The sequence below is a fragment of the Medicago sativa genome, chromosome 6 (genome assembly GCF_051527215.1).
Source record: "Medicago sativa cultivar Bolivia chromosome 6, Bolivia_mono, whole genome shotgun sequence".
NCBI lineage: Eukaryota > Viridiplantae > Streptophyta > Magnoliopsida > Fabales > Fabaceae > Medicago > Medicago sativa.
In genome coordinates this window covers 39857827-39870401 of record NC_140754.1, presented here as the reverse complement: position 1 = coordinate 39870401, position 12575 = coordinate 39857827, and the positions used below count along the sequence as shown (strand labels likewise).

At 33.6% G+C, this 12575-nt stretch overlaps 2 protein-coding genes across 2 annotated transcripts; both read right to left on the bottom strand.

The window, feature by feature from the left end:
- Positions 1 to 1759: 1759 nt before the first annotated feature.
- Positions 1760 to 2584, bottom strand: LOC146915082 (pentatricopeptide repeat-containing protein At1g11630, mitochondrial-like). Its single transcript, XM_085721230.1, has 2 exons — positions 2064 to 2584; positions 1760 to 2030 (listed from the first exon to the last, which is right to left on the bottom strand). Exons 1-2 carry the CDS (start codon positions 2582 to 2584, stop codon positions 1760 to 1762), a joined length of 792 nt encoding a protein of 263 aa, XP_085577356.1.
- A 7173-nt stretch (positions 2585 to 9757) lies between these two features.
- LOC146915081 (uncharacterized) lies at positions 9758 to 12357 on the bottom strand. The gene is made up of 3 exons (XM_085717654.1): positions 12181 to 12357; positions 10434 to 12084; positions 9758 to 10024 (listed from the first exon to the last, which is right to left on the bottom strand). Exon 2 carries the CDS (start codon positions 11820 to 11822, stop codon positions 10434 to 10436), a length of 1389 nt encoding a protein of 462 aa, XP_085573780.1. The 5' UTR covers positions 11823 to 12084; positions 12181 to 12357; the 3' UTR covers positions 9758 to 10024.
- Between the last annotated feature and the right edge of the window lie 218 nt (positions 12358 to 12575).

The window sequence follows — 12575 nt, the reverse complement described above, 5'->3', positions numbered from 1 at the left end:
AAGGGAAAAAGAGAAGGAGGAATTTGACTTATCTTTGTTTCCTAGTAGCTCCAACAAGATGGACATGGAACATTTGAACACATACAACTTGAATCAATGGATTAGGAAGAAAAATTGTGAAATTTGAGTGATGGTGATGGTGGTTCGGTCAAGTTAGGAGGAGAAAGAATGATTTAGCTTGCAATAAGTGTTGATTCCTCCAAATATTGATCTAGTGTGACAGACATTATGACTATAGTTGTGAGTATGATTTCAGCATTAGTATCAGGATTGAATCAGTATTTCAGATAGCGATCCTAGTTATCCTCCGATCGCTCAGTTATGCATGACACAACTAGTTATGCATGACACAACTGTATAAACCCAAAAAGGGCTGAGTTTAGAGACAGATTGCGATCCTAGGTTCCCTGAGATTGCCTACAGCCTAGGATAGGTGGAACTCACTGAGACATTCCGTCTCACCCCAATCCCTTTTATTTTTTCAGATCAGCAGGTTGTACGTGACAAGGAGATAATACAGTAGGCTGAATGATATATTTTTACATGCTCGTGTCGTACTAGTTCAGATTATTCATTATGGTTCCAGACATGTATTCAGATAGCAAATGTACGATCCTGCAGTGATGTATATATTTACTCAGTCGAAATTTTTATTATTGTAATTTTAATGTATCCAGCACTAAATTTAACGCACAGTCTAAATATTCTAGATAAATTTAGTACGTATGGGCGTTACAAAATGGTATCAGAGCAGACCTCTCCCAGTACGGTGTGGTTCGGGGACGAACCAGGAGGAAGCTGGTGGGCATGTAACACCCACGACGTGGCTTTCGAAATCCCGCCAGTTGGATACGAAAGGTTCCCGCCAGTTGGAACGGGCACTATCCATAAGGATGACCCCACGTTAATAAAAGGAACCGAATCACATCGAAATGAGAGGGATCCAGAGGCCGTGTAGGTATGGGACTACATGGTTGAAGGAAGGCTTATAAGAATTGTTAGGTACTATCCATATCAACAAGATGCATCTTCTTTTCGGTGGCTCATTCCATAAGAACTCCACAGTTAAGCGTGCTTGACTTGGAGCAATTTTGGAATGGGTGACCTACCGGGAAGTTTCCCGGTAAGCGTGCGAGTGAGGACAAAACACGCTGAAAAGACTCATGTTGGTTTGTGGGGTTAGTCGGCAATCCTAAAAGCAGTCTGGGATGTTACAACGCAAATGGGTCAATTGCTAGAATAAATTTACAATTAAGAATTGAAAGAACTATTGAAAAGTGGAAATTGGAAAAGAAAAAAAATGACATGACACACATTAACAACGAATATCAAAATTATGGAGGAAAAACAACATGAGAAGAAACAAACAATTAAGTAATAGTAATGATATATAGCTGCAAGAGATCTGATGCACGCCATCAGTTTCCACCTATGAAGCATGGCCACTCCACAGATTAAACGTGTCACAGTGCCGAACAAGTGTCGTGTCTGACACCGACACATATAATTACACTGAATTATGTGATTTCTTAAATTATTAGCTGTGTGTCCATGTGTTAGTGTCGTGTCTGGTGTCTCTGTCTATATTCGTGCTTCGTAGGTTTCCTTTAAGAAAAGACGATTGAGATAATGATTTGAAAGAGGCAAATAAAATAAGCTGGTGGAAAAACAATAGAAAGACGGCATCCATGATTCATCAGTTCCTTAGAAAATTTACCAAATGCCAAATAAATCACACAACAAGAGTAGACAACAATCTTCAAGATTCCTGAGGTAACTCTTCTTCCAGTTCACCCCACTTGTCCCCATTTTCAGAAAACTTGTCCTTGATTATCTTAACAAGCTCTTTAGCATCATCAACCTTCGAAATACGAACAAGCCCATTCACAAGTTTTTTCATTGTAGTAAGAGTAGGGACCAAACCTTCACGAATCATGTCCATAGCATCATCGAAAGCATGTTCAAACTCCTCAATATGGCACAGAGAATCAACTAGAAAATGAAAACAATCACTCCAAATCCCCACATCCCTTTTCATACAAAGAAAATATAATCAAGCATACCCATTGTGAATGTCCCCTTCCTCATTGACACACATATCGTCGAAAACAGATAAAATATAGGAGGTTGAGCCAGAATCAACAAAATAATCCATAACCAAGTTATCTGTATCAACATTAGGATTAATAGAGTAAATTTTCGGGAAATCTTTGTAAATTCGTGTTACCTCATGAGGATTATCTATAATGATTGCAGCTGTGAGCAACCCATTGAGCGACTTAACTGAGGGAGTGACGTTGAGTTTTTCATGGATGAAGATGAAAGTATTGAGAGCTTGGTAGAACATGCCGGCTTGACCATAGACAGCGATAGCGCGAGAGATGAAACGTTCAGCTTTTCTATTTGTTTCAGCTTTGGTCTGGGGGAGAGGGAGAGGGGATTTCAGTGCCGAGGAGTTCTTCTGACTATTCATAGGACAGTCGCGGTAGACGAGACGGGGAGGGTCATCCAGTACTGAGGAGGAGTTTCGAGAGAGGAATGTTGAGTAGTGTCGCACTGAGCGGCGAAGAAGACGATAAGCCATTGACGAAGAAAGTCGAACTTGACAGATTAGGGTTTTCGTTAGAAAACAAAATCAACGATGGACGATGGAGGGTTGGAGTATGGTACGAATGAAGAAAAAGAAATAAAAGAAACTGGCGTGGCTGTTTCTAATTTGTGGCTCTCTTGATTTATTTTTATTTTTTTTTGGAAAATGCTGTTTAGTACGGAAAAGAGGTGCGAAATTTGACGAATGACTACGTGGCAATGCTTTTAAATTAGTCTCAACTAAAATCCAAATCTAAATATACAGCACACCGTATCCTCCTACCCCTTTTATACACTACTATTTCACCAATCACCGCCTCACTGATAACTACACATGGTGCCACCGTCATAGGAAATTTGGCTCCAGAGTCCTCTTTAACCTTTGTCTGCAGATGTTCTGTTTTTATGGAGGTATTTTGAAATGGATTTCGATTTGCAGAAAATTCAATTCATGGCCTTCACAACCACCTCCATTGCTGAAGAAGAGTAATTATTAGGAGCCAATTTATCTAATTATTTAGTACAAAGTTCTGAATTTAATTTAGGTATTTTTCATGTTATTAATTAACAAATGAAAATAAAAATGGGTTGGGTATTTCATTCATCAAACACAATGAATTTTAGAGTCCATCGTCTTCTCATTGCATAATTAAAAGAATGTTTAACAAGGAAATGGTGGAAGGTCATGGAGGATGACAATGGTGGAAGGTCTACGACGGGTTGTATTTTTTTGATATATTGTTTTTTAATAAAAACCTGACTCTGCACGTGGGAGAGGGGAGATAAGTTTTTGCACGTGCATTCGTTAAAATCCGCACATAAAACTTCCGTACCAAATAGCATCACTCTTTTTTTTTTGAGAGAAAAAGGAACAAAAACTATATCAATGTTTCCACATAGTCAAATTTGCCGTTTGGATTAGCTTATTTTCGAACTTATATGAAACAACTTATGCAAATAAATAAGTTTTTATGTATTATTTATAATTTTTTAAGGTAGTTTATGAAAAAACAGTTTATGAATATACAATTTTCATTAGTGCGAATTTATAAATTAAAATAAAAGCTTATTTATTTACATAAGCTATTTTTCATAAGCTCAAAATAAGCCCAAACCAAACGGGAATATCGATTTGTTTTTTTTTTTTGAGGAAAAGGTTAGAAGATCAATTTTTTGTCACAACAATTAAATAAAATATTAAAAACGATAACAGTTTATGAAATTTTAATATCTTACCATTTTTTTTATAGATTTTTTCAATGAAATCTAAGTTTTTAGGTTTGTATGAATAAGATTTGAATTTGTATGAGTTTTAGATGACTTTTCTTTTTCGGAGTTTTGAATATTTTTGATAAAAAAAATGACAATTATGTTGACATTCTATAACATAAATGATTATATTGAAACAAAAAATATATATAAAGGACAAAAGTGTTCCCTGAAATTAGGTTAAAGGACACAAATTGTATAATTTTTCCTATAAAATATTAAAAACAATGACAGTTTATGAAAACATTTAAAAACGCTTGGAAAATCTCAAGATTAAAATAGTGTGGTTTAGAACAATCATTCAGGTATGATATAACTTTGCAACGATATCGAGAGATATAGTTTTCTGTAACTTCTTGACAGCCTGGTGCCCTTAGGGGTATTTCAACTCAACCATCATGTTAAGTTTGGGACGACACACAGTATCAGAGCCATGCACTTTGAATAGTGGGGGTACCATTACACGAAATTTCTTGAGAGGAAAAGTTTGCGTGGTTGATTTTATGGTTCCATGACACAAGGAGGAAGGGTTTTCATTTTTCTCATTGTGAAAGAGAGAAAGATATGATCATAGGTGGGATTAGAAATAAAATCTCACAAAAATAAATGTTATGAGAATATTGCCCCCATTTGTCAACACTTATACATGTCATCTCTCAACCGATGTGAGACAATTTAACATATAGTGAGACGGGGTGTAATAAAAACTACTTATTTTAACTTAAAAAAAAATTAAATATATGAGAGAGTGTAACATTTTTTTTTTTGAAGGAAGAGAGTGCAACATGTTTTGTTTGTGTGGATAAATTGCCCGCAAAATAAAGTGAATAAATTGAGTGCGAAATCTATTAGGAGTATATTTCAATTCATATATTTAATTTGCATGCAAAGTCTAATAGTGGTATATTACAACTATGGTGGGGGGAGATATATTTGTGCAGGCAGGAGCCCACACAACTTTGTGTGTGGTTCCGCCACTGACGACACACCTTTCAGGGTTCATTCATTCCTGTGACAAGAAATATAGATAGATCCTTACTTTTGCGCTCAAAGATCTTTGTTCATGTCAAGAGGTCTTTCAAGTTCACATCTCATTTCGGTCTTAGGGAAAAAACTAATATTAAACAAACATTTTAATTATATCTCCTTTCAGTCTCAAGGAATTTGGCAATAAACGCAAAAATGGTCAAGTTTTATTTCAAAGATTAGCAATATAATAGTTATTTAAAAAGAAGCTTGAAGTTGTAACATCATCATGTCTAAACCACTACAGGGGCTAGTTCATGATGATATTTATCAAATAGTCTAATGACCATAATTTCACCCCATCTAAGGAATAAGTGGAAAACTCTGACCCCAACATATTACAATATCCCTTCCAACTTAGTTATATTCATGGGTATGAGTTGTATCTACATCTATATTACTAATAAACAGAATACATAATTTTTTGTGTGTAAGATATTTTCAATATACCTAAATTATCATCCAACAAGTTTACTCATAAATTTATTAATTATGATTTTGTTGTTATAGATATGTCTTTATTTAATCCACAAATATAAATAGCAATGAATCCTCTCACCGTACTTATATATTCATCTTTTTTATAATAATATGTAAAATTTTAAATTGAAAAATTTAGATAAATCTCATGATAATATGAACTACTTCATTGCTATAGAAACGATATCTTATTAAAAAAAGATGAGTTTTTCTATTAAGACCTCACCCCATGTATTTCTGGTTATATTCAAATTTACTTAAAAGTTTACAATAATCTAAAAATTGCCCTTTTATAAAAAAAAAATCTTAAAACCTTAATTTCATTCATTGTTACTCTAAAATTTCACCCTCTTTCACCCACAAACAATCATGAATGCTCAATCAATCTATATAAAAGATTAAAGAGTGAATCAAAACATATTTCATCCATACTCTATTGCATATAAGTAAGTGAATTTCTTCTTCTTTTTCAATGACGCAAGAGTTTCATTTTTTTTTCTTCTTGTTCTTCAACATTGATATGTTATGCACTGTACAACGACGATTATTTGATGGTGGCATTAACGTTGTAATACAATGTTGATGTTAACTTAAATTCAGTTTAAGTAGGTTCATGTAAACTTAGTTTAAATAACCTACTAAAACTGAGTTTAAATGTACATATTTAAAATAAGATTACGTAGAATCATTAAACAAGGTTGAAGAGGTTAAAGCAAAATTTATCTTTTAGTATGTACACTTAAACTCTGTTTACGTTACCTACTTAAACTAAGTTTACATGACTTACTTAAACTGAGTTTAAATATGTACACTCAAAAAAGTACCGTTACAAGTGGGGGTGGGAATAGGCCAGACTGTCTGTCAGGGGCCTATGACCCGGCCTACTTAAAGCGCGGTTCGGCCTAGCTCGTATATTAAATAGGTTAGACTCAAGCTTTTTAAAAATCTTATTAATTTAAATAGGTCATGTTAGGCTTATAGAAAAACCTACTAAGTCTATTAGGCCGACCCATATATGTGTAATCATATATACTACATTATATAATACACATGTATCAACCTTTACAAAATACATTATATAATACACGAGTATTAACCTCTACAAAATGGATGTGCTAGCTCTACAAAATTTTATTGGATATAAATGCAATATATATGTTAATAGAGTGGGGGAAAATGGGTGTACATGCTTTACGAAATTTTATTTACCTATTAGTCTTTTAAGAAAACTATATGTTTATTAGACTTTTTATAAATAGGTCAATTGTTATATTTAAAATTGTTAGCACATTATTTCAAAAAAAAAAAAAATTGTTAGTACAAATTAGGCTTTTATATAGGCTAATAGGTTAGGTCGAACTTGTAAAAAGGTCAAGCCAGATTTAAAATAAAGCCTTTGACAGGCTAATAGGTTAGACTTACGCTTTATTTTTTCAACTAGGCCTGACCTATTTAAGCACAACCTGAATCGATCCGACCTATTCCCACCCTTAGTTACCGGTATCTATAATTACATGATGTCGGCATGCACAAACCAAGCATGGTGCAACCGAAACATGTTGTATATCATTTACAGCAGTTCGAAAGTCTAGGTGGTTTTCACAAAAGCATCCGCTTAGTTTTTAATCTCATTTGGCTATCTTGCGTTTGGGACATTTGAAACAACTTCTAGATAAAATCAACATTCAATATTTTTGGTGGCTAAAAGCAAATCGTCACAATCTTGCTTTTACCTATCACTTGTGGTGGCTAAACCCCTTTACATTGTTTGGGAATCTTTTTGTAACGAGGTTGTTTTTTACTATGGTTATTTGTTACTACTATACTCTTGATGTAACTTAATTTTTTCCGGATTTCCGGCACTCCTTGTGCTTAAAATTTTAGATCGATGATTTATAATATTTCATTTTAGCTTTTTTTAAAAAAAAAATTATAATTACCTATGTCTTTATTATAAATACAAACAAGGTATGCTCTTTCTAGACACACACCATTCAGACATATCTATAATTTTACGGTGATCATGTCACTTATTTCAGGGTCAACAACTTTCATAGAGTTTACAATTGATGAGCTTGAGGGTCTTGTGGCGGTCTCTGAAACGCAGTTATACAAGTTTGTTGCGTGGAAGAACTTTGTCGAAAACTTACCGGAGGTTGTAGATTTCACTAAGGATGATATTTGCTCTATTTGCATGGAAGACTTTGAAGAATCACATGATTCAGAAGGAGGAGGAAAAAGTTTGTTTAGGGTTTCAAACAGACGAGTTCCTTGTGGTCATGTGTACCACTCAAACTGCATCACTGAATGGCTCGATCGCTGCAACTCTTTGCCCTCTTTGCCGCCACCACATCTCCCGTTAGAGTACTCTTGCATTTATATGTTTGACATGTACTTTTATAAGCTTTAATAAGTTGTGCAATTTGTTAAAGGAATAAAATATTAACAATTATGTATTGAATGAAAATCATGGTATTGTGGTGCTGAAAATCAACGTATCATATACTGTCGTACATATCATTTTTAGTGTGTTTGTACCAACGAGTAATATCCTTGTATAAAACAGCACGGTTGTCAAGACCATGCTACAAGTCGTGAGATCATACGATTGCACGCTTCATTTTTGTTCACCAAGGTGGCATAGTGGAAACCTCGCTAGATGTAGCGGCGCGGCTGAGGCGATGAGAAAATGTGTAATTAGTTCCTAAAAAAAATGTGTAATTAGTTGGAGCGGCACTCTTCTCTAGCAACATTTGTGAATTTTTCCGACCCTCTGACGACAAAATCGATTGATTCCTTTTGTTCTAGTGTTGTGGATATCCGGGTCGAGTATGTGACCCGGTTTCTTGAAACAGTGACATGCAATGAAATAATTAATAACGTCATTTAGTCAAAACTATGCGTACATGTAAATTATGTCATTTAGGAAAAATTACTTTCGCCGACCCTGTGAGTTTAGTTTGGTTGGTATGGACAATGCATAATATATGCATGATCAGAGGTTCGAACCCCAGACACCACAAAAAAAAAAAAACATCTATGGTTTTTCACTCATGTTTTTTTTTTTTTTCACTCATGTTTTCATATGAAAATCCATATACGAACGAATCTAGAACAAAAATGACGAAATTGTTATTTGAAGATAAATCATTGGACAGCGAGTGTGATTTTGCCTTCTATTTTATGAAATTTTAATTTTGATTAAAATTATATATATAAATGTTTGTGACTTTCAAAACGTAACAAACCCTATTTATATTTTCCAATGACATTAAATTCTTAACGTTTTCAATAATATCAACGATATGACATTCTTATAAGAGACATGCTTGCTATATATCAATATTCACTAATGTATCACCACCCGCTTCTTGCACCGTCTTTATTAACCGTTTGCCTTTCTTCTTGCCCACTAAATCAAGCATTGCTTATTTTCGACACGCCTCAATTAAAAACTTGTTCTCCATTTACTCTATTTTGCACCCACACCCACTATACATTAATCAACATTGTTAACCCATAAAACAACATAAGCAACTCTCTCACTCTAATAGTTCGATTGATAACAGTGTAAATGATAAGAAAGAATGGTGATTTCTCTATGAATACTGATAAAGGAATTATTGTTTTGAAAAAATATAACAGTGAAGAGGTAAGTAGCTTACATGAGTGCTTCTTCAATTAACTGTTTGTGAAATCCTTGTGGATTTTTTTTTCGTGTTACTTAGCATTTCTCTTCATATAAAGAAACTATTTGTAAGCCAAATGATTTACATCAAATCTCAACCAATAATTTAAATTGAGCTAACGGTTTATGTAAAGCAGAAAAAGAAAAAAACTTCAGGTGATAATACTAATTTTGTTCCTCGTAAACGTTGAAGTTCTTTTGCGGTTCCTTCCTTCTTGTTGGAAAACAAGAGAAGTTTCACTTTGATTCTATTGTGCACCCATTTACACTTGTGTTTTGATTGAAGAAGAATATTTCAAAAGAAAGGAGAGAATGAATAAATGAGAGAATTCTTAAGAATGAGTATAACACATTCTCTACACTTTGGTTATTCACTATAATTGTCTTATATACACAAATTTCGTTAGTTCACATACAAAAACTAAGTGAATCATAACCAATCTAACAACTATGTAATTGTCATAACAAATTTCTAACACAAAAATTGACCCTAAGAGTTGTACCTTGCATACCAAGTAAACTCATTAACTAACAAATTTGAATTATTTCTTGACACACCATCTGATTGATTAATCTGATTGATTAATGCTCAAATTTTTATAGCTTATCGTATTTTATTCCAACTAGTATTTAGACCCGTGCGATGCACGGGAGGTTAGATATGACATTAATTAATAAATAAGGTAATCGTAAATGAAACAATAATAGTTGTAAGTGAGCATGAATTAACGTGTCCAAAATAAAACCAATAAAACCCTGAAGTAATTTAGAATTCTCATTATCACATTGGATAGACAAATAAAAATAACCAAATGCAACTACTAATATAAGTTTGTCTTGAGTAATAATATACAAATTTGTGGATAATAAAGACGTATCAATTCTCAACAATTGAATCGGTAAAACTCAGTTTTGTGTCCATGACTTTTGCTGATTCCAAATCAAAAATTCATCATAAAGATGATGATCAACCTGGCATGAAATAAAATAAATTTGTATGATTATGCACGATTATTTTAAATGGCATAAGGTATAAAGAGAAATACAAATTACATAACCATATAAAAAAGTATAAGAAAAATGCATAACATAATGTTAATTTGTGAAACAAATTTAGTTGATAAGTTTTGACTTTTTTGTCAACAACAAAATTCTAAATATTATTTTTTACACACGCGTGTGCGCCCACACACACACACACACACACACACACACACACACACACACACACACACACATATATATATATATATATATATATATATATATAGTTCGGAAGAAAGGCATTATTTTAAATAAAAGTGTTTTGAAAAACATAGCTAGATGCACGCAACAATAAACAAATAAAAAATATATACGAATATGTATATGTGTAAATTACCTATCTTAAATTCTGAAAGACTTCTTTGTAGACAACATTATTAGTTTTGTTGGAGACATGTCCTTCGTCATCGCAAATCAGCATCATCAACCCAGCACGTGAAGTAACGCGTGAAAGAGCAACATATAACTGTCCGTGTGAAAATATGGGTTTTGGAAGATATATTCCAACATTTTTAAGAGATTGTCCTTGGCTCTTATTGATAGTCATCGCAAATGAGACCATAATAGGAAACTGTTTACGTTGAAACGTGAAAGGAAGTTTTGTATCAGATGGAGATGGAGACAAAGTCAATCTTGGGATATATACCTTTTGTCCAATATTGTTCCCTGATATTATCTTTGCCTCAAGTACGAAATTCCCCATTTGCATAATTATAAGGCGCGTACCATTGCATAATCCTAATGGTTGATCAATATTTCTCAATAACATAATTGGAACTCCAACCTGGAGATTTAACTCATGGTTTGGCAAACCTGAAGATTTGACGGTGTTCAAAAATTCTGGAGTGAGAATCTGATCAGGACCATTAATATTTTCATCCTGTGTAGACGGACTATCAGCACTTAAGTATGTTTTTTTCTCACCAGGAATCATCGATAAAATGTAATTGTTCAGTGAATCATCAATATCATTGGTAGGTGCTAAAATTGCCCTATCTTGAAAAAATGAAATATCACTCATATTCTCCAAAAGTGATGGATATGTGCTATTAACAATTGAAGAAATTAGGTCACCTGAGTTCTTGATCAACATGTCATCTGGTATTTCAATTTTAGCTTCCCCATCATTGTTGTCTCTAATATTTCCATCTCCAACATTTAAAATCCAGTCAGCGAACTCTTTGAGTTCATTGACATCAGAACATGAAGAACCAGTTTGAAGCCTCATGTTTTTGGTCAATTTTAGGACTCGCCAATGTTTCCAAAGGCGCGATGAATTAATGCTAGCATCAACAACATCATGTCTTGGTGCTCTTGGAATGACCGGAAGAATTTGCCTGAAATCACCACCCAAGACAACCACTTTTCCTCCAAAAGGAATATCCGCACTTCCAAGATTAGAGTCACGAAGTATATCCCTAAAAGTCTTATCAACTGCTTCAAAGCAATGCCTATGAAGCATCAGAGCTTCATCCCAAATAATAAGTTTTGACTCAACGATTAGTTGCGCTAAAGGATCATCTGGCTTGATAGGGCAAGTCGAATTCTCGAATAAGTAATGTGCTGTCCTGCCACCTGGAATAAGTAATGCTGCTATCCCATTTGATGCTATCGTCAAAACAATTTCTCCTCTGGATCTAATTGCTGCAGATATCGCTCTCCAAATGAAGGTTTTACCGGTTCCGCCATACCCATCAATGAAGAAAAAAACCACCGATGTTCGCATCCACAAAACTCATGATTGTGTCGTATATGCTCCTTTGTTCTTCAGTCATTCTGGAAGTTAATTTTTTGTGCTCCAGAATTAGATCACGATGATTATAGTTAAGCTCGTTAGAAATAAGTTGATTGTAAGATTCAGGATTCAAAGGCATGTTCACTTGAGGCATGGTTTCAAAAAAAAAATAGACTTTTGTTCCTTCTCCGCAACAATTTTTCTATCTCCACCAAAGTTAAATTTTTCAATTCATCTTCAGTCAAAACCAAATCTGTTATATAGAGTAAAAACATAAGTTAAATATGATAATAGTAAAATTCAATATTATAAACAATGAAGCAAAAGAAATAATGAGAATTGAATATACCTGGAATTTTCAGGTGTCTTCGTTGCCTATATAAAATGTCATCACTTAAATACTTTCAGGTATTTATCCAAACATAATCTGGACTTGGAATTTCATTTGACAGCAATAAAGTTGTAAATAAGATCCTTAGAAAACTACCTGTGCCCCACTGAGCTGCTTCTTTAATTACATCAATCTGCTCTTTGTCATCAAACAAAAAACAAATAAGATTATGAAAGAAAGAAAAAAAAACAAAAAAAAACAAACTAAGATTATGGAAGAAAAAACGTATTTAGTAGTTTATGGCACAAATTAAACAAAAGTTTGTTCAATTGCTTAAATATATATTATTAAATAGTAATGTGAAAGAAAAACAAAATAAAATTATGAAAGAAAAAAAAAACAAACTAAGAGTA

Excerpts from the sequence above, each read along its gene's own strand:
- LOC146915082 (XM_085721230.1), bottom strand. The coding sequence starts at position 2,584 with ATGGCTTATCGTCTTCTTCGCCGCTCAGTGCGACACTACTCAACATTC. Across the intron at positions 2,031-2,063 it reads GAAGGGGACATTCACAATGG|GGATGTGGGGATTTGGAGTG; the intron begins GTATGCTTGATT and ends TTGTATGAAAAG.
- LOC146915081 (XM_085717654.1), bottom strand. The coding sequence starts at position 11,822 with ATGCGAACATCGGTGGTTTTTTTCTTCATTGATGGGTATGGCGGAACC.